This window comes from Chelonia mydas, chromosome 1, assembly GCF_015237465.2.
Source record: "Chelonia mydas isolate rCheMyd1 chromosome 1, rCheMyd1.pri.v2, whole genome shotgun sequence".
In the NCBI taxonomy this organism is placed as follows: Eukaryota; Metazoa; Chordata; order Testudines; family Cheloniidae; genus Chelonia; species Chelonia mydas.
Window position 1 is genome coordinate 10170183 of NC_057849.1, and position 17959 is coordinate 10188141.

General features: G+C 51.6%; 1 protein-coding gene across 7 annotated transcripts in view; it reads left to right on the plus strand.

Moving 5' to 3' along the window:
- The window catches only part of ARRB1 (arrestin beta 1), a 180268-nt gene that overhangs the window by 88450 nt on the left and 73859 nt on the right, over window positions 1-17959 (plus strand). For all 7 annotated transcript variants that reach the window (XM_037915118.2, XM_037915177.2, XM_043527281.1 and 4 more), the window contains one exon: window positions 6681-6711. In XM_037915118.2, coding sequence (XP_037771046.1) covers window positions 6681-6711 — 31 coding nt within the window. The remainder of the gene's footprint in view (window positions 1-6680; window positions 6712-17959) is intronic.

The following is a 17959-nucleotide window of genomic DNA, read 5'->3' on the forward strand; positions in this document are numbered from 1 at the left end:
TCCCGGCCTGTTTGTGGGCGCGCGTACCCGCCTGCTCCACTTCCCTGCGTGTGCATAGCGAGCTCTCCGCCTCCCTGGGACCCCACTGCAGAGCTACCCTCAGTGAGCGGGGAGCAGAGGCGCTGGCCAGGGTTGGCATCTCGCTGGTCCTCCGCCAAGCCCCCCTCGCTCTTTTGGCTGAAGGAGCCTGCAAATTGGCCAAAGTGAGCAGGGAGCCAGAGGTGAGTCCCCAGCGTCCCCACCTGCCTTTCTCGCAGCTGTCGCTGGGCCAGAGCAAGGAGCATTGACCCTCCTGCCGCTGCCTCTTGCCGCTTCATGCCTGCAGCCTGCTGACAGAGTGAGGGAGCCTTTGCCCTCGAAGCCCAGAGGATGCACAGCGCCATAAACCGGCCAGCGCTCGCTTTGACGACGGAGACAGCTTGGCCGAGGGGCTGATTCCACACAGTCTGCAGGGAGAACCTCTCTCTTTTTCAGTCACTCTGAGCTTCCCGGGGTGGCTTTCCCCCCTGGATCACAAAGCTCTGGAAGTGTTCATGAACTGAGCTTCCCAATCCCCCTGGGAGGGTCTAATACACCCACTCTGTAGCTGGGGGAACCTGAAGCGTGGAGAGACCAAGTGACGTGCAATCACAGCGCACGCCAGAGCTAGGAAGAAAACCCACGCATCCCGAGCCCTGCTCCTGTGTTCTGACCGCTAGGCTACACTGTCACCGCAGTAGTACACGCTGACCCCACGTACCTTTGCCTCAGGATGGAGGGGAAGATGCCACCCTCTAGCAGTGAAATGGAGAGTGCAGGCAGCGTTCGTTGGGTCGGATGCCACTGCACTGCCTTTGAAATGACAAGGAGCCAGAGCAGCTGGCAGGGACCTCAAAGGGAAGGGAAGTATTGTTCCAATTATGCCGCGATTCTCTGAGCATCCGTGAAGCTGTTGCTGCTGCGTAGCGAATGGGGAGCGGAACAGAAGCACAAAGAACCTCTCTCCAGCTGCTCTGTGTGCAAACAATAACCCCCAACCTCTGCGGGGAATCCGGCTCTCGACCGGGATGGCACACAACCGATCTGGGAGAACAAGAGCTGAAGATGTGACGTTGGGCAGGGGAGCCTGGGCTGGCAAAGATGTTGACACTTCTTAGCTCTGGGAAAAGCTTCAACACAAAGCATTTAGCTGCTGCTGAGTCAATAAAGCAAGACTGAGTCGGTTTCGGCTTGTCATCTTCTCTCTCCCATGCTGTGGTTGTTTATTAGCATTACAATAGAGGCCCTGACACAGATGGGGATTCCATCATGCTGGGTGCTGTATAAACCTGCAGAGAGACCAGCTCTGCCCTGGCAAGCTCGCAATCTATATAGCCAACACAAAGAGTGCAAGGGGAAACTGAGGCACAGAGGGGGGAAGTGGCTTGCCCAAGCTCACCCAGCAGCAAAGCAGGGACTAGAACCCAGGTCCCTGACTCCCGGGCCAGAGCCTGCCCCACTGAAGCACACTGCCTCTCAGTAGCTGAGTCTATGAGCCTTTTCAGAAGGGTGGATTAGGTGGGTGAGAGCTGCCCAATGTTGACAGGTGGCCTCTGAAAGGGGAGGGAGAGTTGGTGAAATTGACACACAAAGGTGACCCGCAAGCTCAGAGGCAATGTATTGTGCTGCGTAACGGTCATGTTGTGTAGGGTGTGAGACACGTGAAGGAAAGACAGGTCTCCCATAGAGTGCCCTGATTAATGTGACAACCTCACTTTAGAACAGGGGACATAGCGCTGCGTCCCATCAGCTGTGGTGGGCCAAGAGCAAATGAGCTCCTATTCCAATGGGGGGTGACTTGGAACGGACCCTTGGGCTTGTCAGTTCACTCACCGCCTCTGTGGCACCCTGTGACATGGGGAACCTCCTGGAAGGGAAGTAGGTGGCCAACTCCCATTGAATTCCAGTGGGTGCCTAAATCCTTCCAGCCCCTTCAGAATCTCAGCCAAAGTTCCCGCAGTGCTCTGCGTGCCAGCCGGTGCTAGAAGCGTTGGAATAGCCTTTGTAAAGGACAGATGTTTTTCTAACACAGAGATCCCGTCTTGGGTTGGCTGACCTGGTTTTTGTCTAACCCGGATTCTGTTAAAACACTTTGGGTATGTTGGATCCAATAGAGATGAAGGAGCAAATCCCAAGCCCTGCCTAGCCCAAGGCAGGAAGGCCGCGGGAGCTGGGACCCTGTACACTCCTTGGCATGTTTACCCGTTGTTACAGAGATTACGTGGAGAATAAACTCTTTGGGATAGTCCGTACAGCACCGACGGGGTCCTGTCCCCTGACTGGGCGTCCAACGTGCTGTTCCATACAATGAATCATAGCAAGAACTCACGAGTGATATTCTGAACAGCCTGTGGAAGTTCTGGCAGATCGTCTCAGCTCCTAGGAGCTGCCAGGCTGGAACAGACCAACACCCCACCGAATCCAGCAGCCTGTCTTGGAGCGTGGCCAGCACCACGTACTGCAGTGGAAGGTGCAAGAGTCCGAATGACAGAACAAGGAGCAGTGGTCTCAAGTTGCAGTGGGGGAGGTCTAGGTTGGATATTAGGAAACACTATTTCACTAGGCGGGTGGTGAAGCACTGGAATGGGTTCCCTAGGGAGGTGGTGGAATCTCCTTCGTTAGAGGGTTTTTAAGGCCTGGCTTGACAAAGCCCTGGCTGGGACGAGTTAGTTGTGGATTGGTCCTGCTTTGAGCAGGGGATTGGACTAGATGACCTCCTGAGGTCCCTTCCAACCCTGATATTCTATGATTCTATGAATCTGTGAATCCCCACAGTGGGCAACGAATAGTTATTTATCCGTGTTAACGTCCGCTGGTGCTTGAGCAGTGGCTGGTCCCTGGGCTGACACCCCAGACATGGAACCAGGCACCTCCAGAGCCAAGGTTTCCGAGTCACGGGCTGTCACAATTTATATCCTCTGTGGGTCAGGCACAGAGGGTGACTTGTAACACACTCACGAGTGGGTTATTCTTGCATTATGAAGGGGTAAATAGGGGCAGCTGATTTTCCTTCTCTGCACCAGTCAGCGCGTCCTGTACCTCCTCTCATTTGGCTTCTCAGCTACACAAGTCCAGTCTTTTCAGTCTCTCCAGCTGTGGGATTCTCGCCAGGCCTATCCAATTATTCTCACCAGCTGCCCCCTGTCTTTCTGCTCCATCTTTTTGGGAGATAGGGTGACCAGAACTGACCCTGGTACATCTAGATAGCATAGCACAGATGGCTAGAGGGTCTCACTGGGCCCTCCGGGTTTGTCCCCCAAGTGGTTACAGTTCTGTCAGATCCCAGCGATGTATGCCACAATCTCAAATTGGTCCTCCCAAGGCACCTCACTTTGCATTTGCTGGCACCGCCATCACGGTGCTTATCCTCCTACCTCCTCTAGGTCCCTCTGACGTTCCTCTCTGCCTTCTCTAGCCCTGATTAACCTCAGTGACTTTGTGTCATCTGCACATGTCCCCTGTCCCCGTTTGCTCCCTCTTCTAAAGCATTAATAATTACTCTAAACACCATCCCTCGCATGGAGCCTTCTGGCATCCGCTCCCTTTAGCCATGATGAAAACTGACCATTTAGCCCCAGACCTTTGTTTCCTGTCTCTTAGCCCATTGTGAATCTAGGGCGATACTTCACCTCTCAGCCTGTTAGTTTCCCTAATAGCATCTCGTGAGGGACTTTCCAAAAGCTTCTTCAAAGTCCAAATAAGTTATATCAACCATAACTAATCTCCTTTATTCCCTGTTCTCAGATAACTCAGGTAGATTAAAGAGACACCAGATTCCTTTCCCGTCAGTCTAGGTGCAGATATTCTAAGCAGACAGAGCTGGGTGCAATGGGCGCTAGCCCCATAGGGAGTCCCAGTTAATTTTACCCCACCTCTATCCATGGAATGGACTTAAACGGCCATTTAAACCAAGGGAATGACTTCCTTTGCCTTCAATGGGTGTTGGATTAGGCGCACGGCTTCCTGGAGTCAGGCTGCCTGCATTCTCTCCCGGCTCTGTTACTGATGCTGGGTGACCATGGCGGAGCTGCTCTGTGTTTACTCCTTGGGAGGCGCTGGGGGTCCCTCGGCGATGAGCGGCGTCACAGGCTAGCCAGACAGACGCTCTCCGGCGGCATTTCCTACAGCAGTCAGACTCAGGAGGACGCAGTGAATTATTCCCAACCTGCAGTAGCAGATCCTCTCTACCAGCTCGGCACAATTATCACTCCACCAGCCTCCTTAAAGAAACCCCCAGTGTTTGACTTTCTGATGGCAGCCAGGATCTGAGGACGTGCAGCGGAGACATGGAGTCCATTGCCAAGCACCAGGCGGTTTGTCACTAGCAGTCAGGTGAGGATTAGCCCTAGCATGGCTGCTTCTTCCGAGGGATTTTCATCTTCCTCAGCTGCATGATGATAACATAGAATTGTAGAAGATCAGGGTTGGAAGGGATCTCAGGAAGTCATCTAGTCCAACCCCCTGCTCAAAGCAGGACCAATCCCCAACTAAATCATCCCAGCTGGGCTTTGTCAAGCCAGGCCTTAAAAACCTCTAAGGATGCAGATTCCACCACCTCCCTAGGGAACCCATTCCAGTGCTTCACACCCCCCGCCCCCGCCAGTGAAATCGTTTTTCCTAATATCCAACCTAGACCTCTCCCACTGCAACTTGAGACCATTGCTCCTTGTTCTGTCATCTGCCACCACGGAGAACAGCCGAGCTCCATCCTCTTTGGAACCCCGCTTCAGGTAGTTGAAGGTTGCTATCAAATCCCACCTCACATATCCACCAGGAAGGCAACTTTCAGCCTAGACTTCTCCTGCTTCCTCCCTCAATGCTCCCTGGTTTCTCGCCACTCCAGAGCAAACGGATCAGACTCAGCACAGAGCATCAGCTTTGGAGAGAATGTTTTCTAAGGCCGCAGGCCTAGGGTGACCATACATCCCGTTTTGCTGGGACACTGCCCTTTTTTAAGCCCTGTCCTGGACGTGCTGACTTTTTTGGGCAAAAATGGGCGTTTGCTCCGTTGTTCTGGCCCGTTGCAAGTTGCTCGGATCAGCTGGCAAGAGCAAAGGGAACAAACAAGTGGGTTGAGCCCCCGGGGTGGTGCGGGGCTTGGGCAGTCAGTCCCGGGGCAGTGCGGGGCTCGGGCAGCCAGCCCAGGGTGGCATGGGGCTCAGGTGGACAGCCCCAGTTCCAGGCGCCATGGGGCTCGGCAGTCAGTCAGTGGCAGCATGAGGCTCAGGCAGCTGACGCTAGTCCGGGTGGCCTGGGGCTCAGGCGAGCAGCAATGCCAAGTGGCTTGGGACAGCCCTGTGCAGGGTGGGGGGTGTCTCAGGTGAGCAGCAACACCAGGCAGCTCAGGACAGCACCGCACGGTATCCTGATTGCACTGGTGACAGGCCCCTTTAAGAGGGAGCAGGGTCCAGAGCACCGGTGACTGGCCAGCTGTCTCCCAGCTGGGCTTGAGAGAAGGCACCTGGCCTTTATAAAGGAGAGCTGTGTGACAACAGATTGAGGAGGGAATGAATGAATGAATGAATGAATGAATGAATGAATGAATGAATGAATGAATGAATGAATGAATGAATGATGGAAGGCTCATGCAGTGGGCCCTGGGAAATGAGGGGCAGAACCAGTCTGGCAAGGGCAAGCTGGGCCTAGAAGCAAGGGATTGACTCTGGAGGGGGATCCCCGGAGCAGGGGTAGGACTCTCCAGTGAGGAGGCCTGGGAGTGGAACGCCGTGGGCTGCAGGAGAAGGCTCACAGGGAGACATGGGTCCTGGAAGTCTCAGGGAGGAGACTTGGAGAGTGGGGTGCTGGGAGAGGAGCTGAGAGAAGCAGGGCAGAGGGGTTACTCACCCTCGGGTGAGTCACCTGGGGACGGTGCCCTTTGAATGGGGGTGAAGCGCTACTGTGTTGTGTCTGGGTTTTCCTTTGGGAGGAACTGATTTTCCCAGGAGGGCACTTTGTGAATAAAAGGATTTGAATTTTTTACAGAGAGAGACAGTATTCCTTTGCATGTGTGACTAAAGGGGACAAAGGCAGGCGTCCTTGGGGTATTGGAGTCTGCCAGAGGAGGGGCCACCCTATCACATAGGGAAACTGAGGCTCGGGGGGAGCGATATGCCTAAGGTCACACAGAGCCGGCAATATAACGCGAGTGGCCCAAGCCCTAGCCGAGCACCCCTTCTGCTAGACCACACGGCCTCCTGTTAGCTCAAAATAGTGAGTGCTAGCTGCAAAATGTGCTGCCAGAATTCAATCATCGGCTCCTGTCCCCACCCTTGAGAAGACTGCTGGCTTTAAACAGACTCACAGTCACAACTCAGGCCCAGCTGCTGCTGATTTCAGTGGGTGGCTTGCTTGAGTGATGACTGCACTCCGCTGGGTTTTGTCCAGTTTGGAGAAGGTGTTAAAAGATCAGCTCATGCTGATGGGAGCTTCTAGCAAACTTTAGGGACTCTGGTACTACAGGATTAAGTACTGGGTAGACAGACAGATTCTATCAAAATCCATATATATAGATGCCTCAGTAAGCCCTGGGCTTGCCTATATTGTGTTTTGGCTACCCCGGTTTAGCTATGCCAGTACAGCTGCATGCACCTGTGAAGTTCACCCTGGTTTCAAAGTCTCTCTTCTGTTCTTGCTAACAAATCTTTCCCTTCCTTGTTTTGCAGAGTATTTAAGAAAGCGAGTCCCAATGGAAAGGTGAGTCCATCATCCTTGTATCTTTGGGTTTTGAAAGCCAGGAGTGGGGTGTGTCAAAAGCCATTTTTTCAAGTGTGCCCTGTCAAAATTCGAGGGCCCCTTGTGTGGCCGTGACATGATAGTGTCTGAATGTGCTGCGAAATGGATGCATGAGGCTTAATGAAGGGAATGCAGAAGTAAGTAACCTGGCTGATAAGGCATTTTTAAACCGCAAAATGTGCAATGCTTGTTTCAAAATAGGGAAGCTTGTTCTTCATTTTATGGTACCCAAATGTCTGCTAGATGCTTCTTGGAAGATATGGGAAGCAATGGCCCCTGCCTCACACTGCAAAATTCCAATCTGGACACAGTCTTGACAGCCCCGGGTGTTCACATATCATGAGTCAGGTCCAAAAAAATCTTGAGATTGGTGTAAAAATAATGAGGTTTTTTTTTAAAAAAATTATGACTTTTGGGCTTTTTTTTTATTTGCCTTTGGTTTCTGAGCTATAAGGGGTTTGTGATGGGTTTCCCCCCCTTGGGGTGCTGGCTGGAACTGGGGTACCACTGAGACCCCTGACCCACTAGCCTGGGCTCCCACTCACCTTGTAATGCTGTGACAAGCTGCAGACACGCTCCTGGTCTCACACTTTCACCAGCTCACAGGTAGGGACACAACCAGCTGCAGCTACACACATAGGTGCTGAGATCAGCTCTGCATGGGAAGGATCAGCTAAGGCACCTCCCAGTTCCTAAGGCATGCACCCCCCTCTGGAGTGTAAATGCAAAATTATACTGTTGTGCACTTCACAGAAAACTGTACGGCATAAGCTCATGAAATTCGCCTCCTCCCTCAATGTGGAGAGAGATATGTAACAGCTTTCTGACCCCAGTTATGATTTCCACACACTGGTTTTAGACAAAACAAAAACAAGTTTATTAACTACAAAAGATAGATTGTAAGTGATTATAAGGGATAGCAAACAGATCAAAGCAGATTACCTAGCAAATAAACAAAATGCTATTTAGACTTAATATGCTAAATAGGTAGGATATAAATTAGGAAATTCTCACCCTGGGTGTTAACAGGCTGGCACATTCATAGATTCATAGATACTAAGGTCAGAAGGGACCATTATGATCATCTAGTCCGACCTCCTGCACAACGCAGGCCACAGAATCTCACCCACCCACTCCTGCGAAAAACCTCTCACCTATGTCTGAGCTATTGAAGTCCTCAAATCGTGGTTTAAAGATTTCAAGGAGCAGAGAATCCTCCAGCAAGTGACCCGTGCCCCATGCTACAGAGGAAGGCAAAAAGCCTCCAGGGCCTCTTCCAATCTGCCCTGGAGGAAAATTCCTTCCCAACTCCCGGGCGATCAGCTAAACCCTGAGCATATGGGCAAGATTCACCAGCCAGATACTCCATTCTTAAGGCTCAAGCTGCCTTAGCTTTCCCAGGTGTTCATACACAGCCTAGCAATCCCTGAGCATGGGACCATCACTTCCCTCCTGTTCAGTATTCCTCAGGTGTTTCCAGGTGTGTTGTAGGGAGAGTGAGGTACCATCATGATGTCATTGTTGGAATCTGGGTAGAAGCATCATGAGCACTGTTCCCTCTAAGCTTTGTGCATGTGGACGCGCACACAGATCCTAAACCCCACACACACGGCGAAACACCCCGCGCACAAAAATTTGCACAGAAGAAATTTTTTGCGCACACGGCCTGCAAAAATTAGAGGGAACGTTGGTCATGAGACTGGTCATGGTCAGGTGGATGGCCTGAAGAGTGGGACTCTAGAACAAGGGCAGAACAGAACTAGGAACCAAGGGTTGGGGGATTCCTGGGTGAGGGTAATGGACAGTCATGGGACCTCTATATATTTTACTGCATGAATCGGGCGAGTGGTTGCACCACAAAGGTTTTATGGACTATTATATTTATAAATGAATAGATTACGTCTGGGGGCAGGCCTTGGTATCGGACAGTGAGAGACTGTCCTCTTTTTAATGGCTGGCCAAAAGGAAACTGGGGCAGATGCACTTACTACATGACCTGCTGCCAGCAGGTGCTCTACGACAACAAGGTGGTATAACAGATATGGACAAGGCTCTGGAGCTTCCCCTCTTAATGAGCCAGTTCATCACAACAGCTCTGGGTCGGTAACAGCTTCACAGCAGTGATGACCACAACATTAGCCCTGAGACCAGAACTCAAGTTCAGTGTCCAACACTGCCACTGTTTTGCTGGGTGACTTTGTTGGTCACTTTCCCTCTGGGTGTATCTCTTCCACCGTCCCGCTGTTTGTCTGTTTAGCTTGTAAGCCCTGTCTCTCCCTCTGCGTTTACATCCCCTAGTGCAGTGGGGCCACGGCTGAGGCCTCTGGGCAGCACAGCACTACAAATATAATACATACTCCTGGGGGAATTCTGTGCTACTGCACATGCACATAATTAATGAGCCACACATATTTTAAATTTTTTGTGCAGAAGAAAGTTTCTGCTGGAATGTTGCTGTAGTTCTGCCTTTTGCCCACCAGAGGGTACTGTGGTGCTAGAACAGAGCCGCAGCTCCCAGCCAGCTAGGGAAGAGAAAGAGCCTGCCTTCTTTGCATCGCCTGTCAGGCCAGGTCAGGAAACAGGGGCTACTGGGACACAGACAGTGTGGCATGCTGGGGGGGTCAGACAGAGGCTCATAAGGGCTAATGGGGGAGGACAGACTGGGGCAGGGGCTGAATGGGGGTGGAAGTGCAAGGCCACAGTGAGGAGGGAGGTGTAGGGCCACATGGTGATGGGGGAGAGGGTGCAGAGCTACATAGGGTGGCTGAATGGGGGCACAGAGACACATGGGGACAGGGGAAGGGGTTCAGGGACACATAGGGATGTGGTGGCTGAGTGGGGGCACAGACACAGGGGTACAAGGGGAGGGGGTGCAGGGACACAGGAACAGGGGGTGGCTGAATGGGGGCACAGAGACACATGGGGACAGGGGAAGGGGTTCAGGGACACATAGGGATGTGGTGGCTGAGTGGGGCCACAGACACAGGGGTACAAGGGGAGGGGGTGCAGGGACACAGGAACAGGGGGTGGCTGAGTGGGGGCACACACATGGGGACAGGGGGAGGTGGTGCAGGGACACATAGGAACAGGGGAGAGGTTGAGTGGGGGGGACAGACACATGGGGACAGGAGGACGGGGTGCAGGGCAACATGGGGATGGTGGAGTGGATGTCTGAGTGGGGGTGGAGGGACACATGGGGACAGGGCAGATGTGCTTGACTGAATGGGAGAGGCTAGGGGTCAGCCATGGTCTGCATGGGGGAAGCTCCCTAATAGTCTTCCCCCCCCCCACACACACACCCTCAAAAACAAAACAGAACACCTATTCAATACTTTTCCCACTCATACCCAACAACCTTCCAAGTTCACACCCAGGCTCCTTCCCAGCAATTACTTCCCGCTCCTTCAGCTCCTCTGTTACCCGGACTCCCCCCAGCGTTTACACTTCTTCTGAGGGGTGGAAGAAATACGGTTCTGTATTGTAGTGTAAATGAATTATTACTTGGTTCTGTATTGTAATGTAAATGAATTATTACTCAGTTCTGTATTAATATGCTTAGTAAAGAATCTATTTGTCAAAAAAACATTTCCTGAACCTTTTTTGTTGTCTGTATTGTTACAGAAATACTTGCTGACAGGTATTGTGAAATAAGTGACCAAAAATAATTGAAACTGTGATTATGTTGTGTTATTTTGACACACAAAATATGCAGAATTTGAAAAATTGTATGCAGAATTTTTAATTTTTTGTTGCAGAATTTTAAATGTTTTGGTGCAGAATTCCCCCAGGAGTTACCATAGGTTGGAAGCCATTTTTGAGGAGGGTGTGTACAGAAATTAGCAGCTGCTTGGCATGAAAGCCAGAAGTTTCATGTATTTGCTAACTCAGAAATGGCCTGGGCAATCTGCTCAGCAGAAATCTAGCCTCTCAGTGCTAAGGGCGAGTATTTGGGCAACATGGACTAGGGTTATTTGGACAAAGTCAGAAGGGAGTAAATACAGGGCTTAGAATGGAATGGATATTGCATCCTTCAATATGGAGCCAACTTTCTTAGGTGCAGAGCCAATGAAATATCGAGAGATGGGATCATGAGGAAATGTGTTTCCTCTTGCATTACATTTGCGCCCATGCAGAGAACCAGTGGAGCATTTTGAGCAGATAGCAGGAAACCTGTGATCGTATTGTCAAATCTAGCAAGTGTGCATGCAGCACATTTTACACTGTTATAACTTGGCCAGATGAAAATGAATTTTCACCCGACCACGTCTGCAATGGAAGGACCACACCTCTGCTAAATTTCAAGTCTTGTCTGTGTCCTACTGAGGTGCTAGAACTATGTTTCCAAAATGCAAACTTTCTCCTTTATAAGGATCAAAGAGCGTACTCTGCTTTCTTTGTCCTCGAAAACCAGCGCTCCGTTTTGCTCAAACTTTTCAGAGCCCTGTAAGGGTACATCTATACAGCAAAACAAAAAAAAGGCAGATATCTCCGCACAGATCAGCTGACTTGGGCTTGCAGAGCTCAAGCTGTGGAGCGACCAAAAGCGGTGTAGATGTTCGGGCCCGGGCTGGAGCCTGGGTTCTGAAACCCAGCAAGCAGGGAGGATCTCAGAATCCAGGCTCCAGCCCGAGCCTGAATGTGTACGTTGCTACTGTTAGCCCCACAGTGCCAGCCTGGCTCAGTTGAGCCCAGCTCTAGGACCTCCTGCTGCGGGGCTGGTTTTGCTATGTAGGCATAGCCTTAGATGGGAACACAGCAAATTTCAGCCTCAAATGTCCAAGTTTGACAAAGCTAGAAGTAAAGCGAGGGGGGAGGAGAAAAGGGGAAAATTGTGACCCCCCCTACACATACAGTTTCCCTCCCACCTTTTTTAAAGTTTGAAATTTATCGACGTTGGGAAAAAAAAAGAGATTTTTTTCACATTTCAGAACATTTCAACCAGCTTTGGCATTGGGTGAAAAACGAGGTGGGAATTTTCATCAAAATCTTTCCCGGTTTTATTTTTTTGAATTTAAAAATTTGAGAATTTTCATCAAAATCCCCCCCAAAAAAACCCCAGCTCTGGGTTAGACACGTCTGAAAAGAGCCCTGGAGACTGGAGATGCCCAGGCAATCTTAACAAGAGGCATTGCTTTGCATGCCACCAGCACCAGACCTCATGTGTCTACTCCCCCACTGCCCAAAAATACGTTTAATATTTTTTTTAAAAAAAAGCCTTTGAAGAGACAGGCCTATGTGCACCCCCCTTTTCCCAAAGGATTCCCTGTCTCTGGACCAGATTATTCCACATCCCATCAAACCAAAACTGAAATCTGATGGCCAGCGAAGCTCTGCGTACCCATCGACACACTAGCAGTGATCGGTTTCCTATCTTGTGCTTCTCTGCCACTGGATTCAGGCCCTTATACGGGGCTGGATTTTCCTTTGTGACAGATTTAACTCCACTGGGTGCAATGGGAGTTAACTTCGGATTTGCACCGGTGTAAGTGAGCGCAGAATCGGGTCCAATCTTTATAGCAAGCCAAATAAAGAACACAAAGCTAGAAGCTGCCATGTGTCACAGGTGCATTACAGTGCCCTTGCTCTGCAGTGGTAAGAGAAGCCTTTAGTTGAAATAGTTACTTCTATTGATTGCACACCAGTTGGTTAATGAAGTCCTATTTATTGTGACTATGTAGTGGTTACTCAGCTGTCTGGTCACACTACATAGGACTGCATTAGCCCATAGTACAACTGTCCCACCAAACTTAAAGGATGCCCTTAGACTTCAAAGGCTAGATTTCTTCCAGCCTTCCGCATAGGGGTCAGATTTTCAAAAGGGCTCAGATCCCATAGAGGCCCTTAGAGAAGGGTAGAGTCTCTGCGCCCAGCGGCTCCCTGTGTGATGCCGATAAGCAGTTTCACAAGAGCACCCAATGGGCTGAGCTGCTGAAAATCAGTCCCCTAAATGGGGACTCATCGCTGCAGAAAATCTGGCCCCTAAAGGAAAGTGGGACCCTTTGTCATTTTGAACTTCACTGTTGTGGCCTGAGAAACTGGTAAAGGAGGGTTAGAGCAATCCAAGGGTGTCTGAATAAATGACTGCCATTCATACTGTGCTTTCATTGCCCAAAGCACTTGAAAAATGTACATGTACTCTCTAGCTCTCTACTTCACCCTGCATGGGAATGCAGCCACCTCTGGGGTGGAACTCAGCCTCTGCTTAACAGCACACAGTGACGCTACTCAATAGTTTAGGATTGATGGCATGATTCTCAGTCACCACAAGGACTCTTCAGGCCACTCTGGTAGTGTAAAAAAGCCGTAGACTGGGTGGAAACAACTCCCTGAGAATCCCTCATGTGCTTGAGTCCTTCCTGGCTAGTGCAGAGCTAGTGTGACCAGAGTGCACTGCAGAACAGCTATTCTCCGCTTACCAGGGCCAATAGGTGAGGCTATGGAAAGCACAGTGTAAATTAGAGCAGCCCTGAGGCTGCTCTAGCTTGTGCCAGGAGCTGGGGAAACCCTTTTGTGGCCCCAGAATACAGGGAGCACAAAGGTGATTTAAAGCAACCTCCAACCCAATTGCCTTAATCCCAACCCTAGATGCAGTGACTTGGCAGAAATGTGCATAGGAGGGAAGAGAGCTACTGACTGAGTGGCCAGCCTCAATTCCTGCAGCACCCTGGATTCAGGGGCAGGACTCCTGCCCAAGTGCCCCCCTCGCCTGGCCCAGCTTAACTGAGGAGATCATGACCCAGTGGTAAAGAGAGCAAGAAGGGAGGAGTGTGGAGTGAAGGGAACACGGGGAGGGGTGGGGAGGAGATCCAGTGTGAGGGAGAAGAGAGAGAGAGTGGGGAGATGCGGAGTTGGATAAGCACCATTCCTCGCTGCCCCCTGGACCCACAGTCTCCCAGCGGTCCTGGCTACAAGGGACAGTCAATGCAATTGCTCAAATGTTGCAAGCTAAGCCTTAAAAGGGGCTGGCCGTGCAGGGAGAGTGTTGAAAGCAGACAATGGTCTCTTGAGCTCTCTCTGCTGCTAGACGACAAGTCCCACTCGGTCACATCACTGTGAAATTTGGTGCAACGGGCGTGCGCAGAGAGAGCCTAGGGATGGCAACGGGAGACTCCAGGGGCTGACATATTTCAGCTGTGAGGCTAGGACACGAAGGGCCAGGCTAGGGGGCGGGGAGAAGAGCCCCAGCACGAGTGTGGATGAGATGGTGCTTGTGTGGGGGTGGGGGAGAAGCCGCACAAGGCATTGAGAGTGTAAGGATCTGCCTGAATGAGCTCATAGCAGCTGGTAAGGTGGTAACAATGCTAGATGTGCTCATAAAAGTCTTTCCTCTTGGGATCTAAGTGGTAAGCTGGGGAAAGACAATGCAAGCTGCATCACCTGTCCACTAAGGGACCCGCAAAGAGTGATTTTCCGTAGCAGGTGGGTGGGTGAGGATTTCACCACAGAAGCTGGGAGGAATCCCTGAAGGGCTGGACTCTTGCTGATTCGACACCCAGAGCTCAGTGATTGCTTATCAGTTGTGTACAGTGCAAATATTTCCACCCTTCTCATACATTGCTGGCCAGGCAAAGGCCTCCCAAGTGCTGATTTCTGACGTCAGAGAGCCCCTGTGCAGCCGAAACGCTGCTCTCTTTTCCGCTCACCCGAGACATTGGGGCAGTGAAAATCAAAGACGACTCTTGAATAGCTGCTGGGCTTGGAAGCTTTAAAGCAATTCACAGAAATAGATTAAAAAAAAAAAAGTTTCTGCAAATGCCACAAACACCTAAGCAAAGTAGAGCTTTCCACCCGGAGACCTCCACGTGCTTTACAAAGGGGTGGGGTGGGGGTTAGGGTTATTGCTATTTTAGCAGAGGGCCGTTGAAGCACAGGTAGATTAAAGGACTTGACCATGGTCACACACTGAGTCAGTAGCGGAGCCAAGGATTCATAGCATTTAAGGTCAGAAGGGAACATTAGAGCATCTAGTCTGACCTAATGTACAACACAGGCCAATTTCTTGGGGCTCTTTTTTAATTGGACCATGCCCTCCTCCAGCATGATGCAAACCAGCCTCAGCCCCGGCCCCCACACTGTTCTCTAACCCCACCCTGCGTGAGTCTGGGCTGCTTTATAGACCATGTCATTCTGACAAGCCTCTGAGCAGACTCTAGGCCAGGGGTTCTCACAACAAATTTTTAGTGACCTCAGAGCGCGGCCACCAACTCTTGCTGCGGGCCGCCTTGACGATTTTTCCTAAAATACTTCCGTAACCTAGGATAAAGAAATACGTCTGCACGTCCACGTGCCGGCCCGTCTCTGTCCCTGCAGCCCTTCAGCGAGAGCCCGCCCCGGGGACGGTGGGTCGGGAAGTCACCGTCCGCCTGCGGTGTGCCAGGCTCTCTGGGCCTCGGGCGGGAGCTGCCCAGGGGGGTGCCCCGGTGACCAAATGCTGCAGCTGCCTCCACTGACAAGAGCGGCTTCAGGCACCGCGCCCACCGGCCCCCTGGTGTCTCCAGAGACGCTGCCGGACCCCTGAGGAGGCTGCGGGGTGCAGGGCACCGAGCCCTGCGGGCAGCACCAGTGCAAACACCAAGGTGGCGCATCTGGCTGCCCTTGGTAACAGCGATTCAGGAGCACCAGCTGGGCGCTGCAGGGACGGGCCGCTGTTTTCCGGGAGAGGAGGCTGAGGGCAAGAGGGGGGGGGTGACACCAGCTGTTTGGGGAGGTGGGTTGCTGACCCTTTAAATTGTGCCCCCAAATATCAACATAAACAGTGGCCGCATTTGGAAACACGGCTCTAGGCGTTAGTTAAGGGGGCCTTGCCTAAAACGTCTTTGATGGAGGGCATGTTCACGCCTCAGCTTGGGAAAGGTGCGACTCGATCTCTGCAGATACTTACATGCTGCTGGGTTATTGTTAGCAGCCGCGCTCAGCCGCTGGGCCGGCACTGGGGACCGGGCCCCAAGAGGGCTGGAAAACCCAAGGCAGCGGCTGCTTGGGACATGGCTGCTTTGCACAGCGAGGCTGAGGCCATGAATACTCATACCTGGGCGTGATCCACCGGGCTGGGCTCCGTGGAGAGGGGCTGGATTCACTAGGGGGCATTTGTAGTCACGCAGCGTGACTGCAGAGAAGTCAAAGACACCGCTTGGCAAGGCGAGGTGGCAAGAGCTCCAAATGCCCAGAAATCGAGGCCACACCGAAGACCGACTGCCGGGGTAATTAATCCGGGAGTTGAACAGAAGCTTGTTTTCTGAATGTCTCGGTGCGTACAGCTGGCCGGTGAGTCATACTGCCGGCTCGCTAGTGTCCGCGCTCTAAATGTGATTGAGATGGAAGTTTATTCAATAAGCTAATCGGATGAATCTTGGGGTCGGGGAGCTAATGAGTTGCATCTGGAATTCCAGGGGCGGTGCGGGCGAATTCCAATCTGATTTGTTCTGACGGCCAATCAGACATCTGAGCCTGGGTGGCAGGCAAGGCGGGGGATGTGCGTTCTCATGGATAATGAAGAGATAGGCCAGAATGGGGGGGAGGGAGGAAATTTAAGGGCCAACCCAACCCTGATGGGACCTATTGACTGCAGTGAGTTTACACGAGGGTTGACTTGATCCTTACAATGGGTTTTGCTGAGGAATAGATTCTTCTCTCTGTTAAACCAAAGAAACTCCAGTGATTTCCACTGGGATGCCCTAGATTTACATCTGTGTAAACGAGAGAACCATTTGACCCACGCTGACTAGCAGCCCCTAACAGATCTAATACATTAGAGGCAGAGGAATGTTGGCTGGTAGTTAGAGCAAAAGACTAGGGGATTCCTGGCTTCTCTTCCTAGGTCTGTTGCTGATATTAGTAAAGTCACTTAGCTGCTTTGTGCCTCAGTTTCCCTTCTGTAACATGGGGATGACAGCATATCCTCCCGGGGGGGGGTTGTGGGGCTTATTTAATGTTTGCAAAGCGCTCTGGGATCCTGGGGCTAAGGGTGCTGTAGAAAAGCAAATAACGTCACTAATACACTGGTAGCATTGCGACTATATGAGGCAGCCCTCGGGCAGGAATTAACCACCTGGACACATCTGAAGCAGTGACTTCACATTTCTGAAGTGGTCACTGGAGACTTCCTAGGACACGCTAAGCTGGAGAAAGTGGTATCTTCCATCGCTGACCGTAAGAGCGGCACCCATGAAAGCAATCAACCCGCACGTGGTCGTTCTACGGAGGGAGCCCGCTCCCCGGAACACGCAGAATGATTTCCAGCAGGGTGGCCGATGAAGGTCCTTAGCCCACTGGGAAGTGCTTGGATTGTCTGTCCTATCACCAGAGCCCCCATCACTGAATTAGCAAAGTTCTGTGCTCTCTGGGGAGGATGTAGCCCCTCCTGTGAGTGACGAGCTATGGCCGACGAGTTCCTTTTCAAACTAGCTCCTGAAATCAATAAGCCGGCAGATCTGGAGCCATGGACGGGCTTCCTGGTGTTGCCCGCTAGCCAGTGTGTTATGAATGCCTCTCTGTGCCCAGCCCTCAGAGGAGACAAGTCAGGCACAGCGCCCGGCTAGGCAGCCTGGCTATTTAGCTCAAGCAGCAGACTTAGTCATGCTTTCAGCTCTGGGGATGCCTCATTCCATGCCAGGTGTGTTGGCCAAGATGGAGATTGTCCCTTCTGCTCAGACAAGCAGGTGGCAGGAGCATCTGGCCTGTGCTGGGGCGTGGGGAGCTGGACCAGCCGGGAAGAGGCGATGAAGATAGGGGCAACAATGCAGCTGCGGGAGTGGCATGTGTGCACAGCACTTCTGAGAATGGGGAAGGATTTGTAGAGCCCTGCAAATCTGTGGATAGCTGCTTTATAGTCGCAGACCACGCTTGTGGGTCATGGGTCGGCTGCGGATACAAATTTTGGAAAAAGGCTAATGTAGTGCCCATCTTTAAAAAAGGGAAGAAGGAGGATCCTGGGAACTACAGGCCAGTCAGCCTCACCTCAGTCCCTGGAAAAATCATGGAGCAGGTCCTCAAGGAATCAATTCTGAAGCACTTAGAGGAGAGGAATGTGATCAGGAACAGTCAGCATGGATTCACCAAGGGCAAGTCATGCCTGACTAATCTAATTGCCTTCTATGATGAGATAACTGGCTCTGTGGATGAGGGGAAAGCAGTGGACGTGTTGTTCCTTGACTTTAGCAAAGCTTTTGACACGGTTTCCCACAGTATTCTTGCCAGCAAGTTAAAGAAG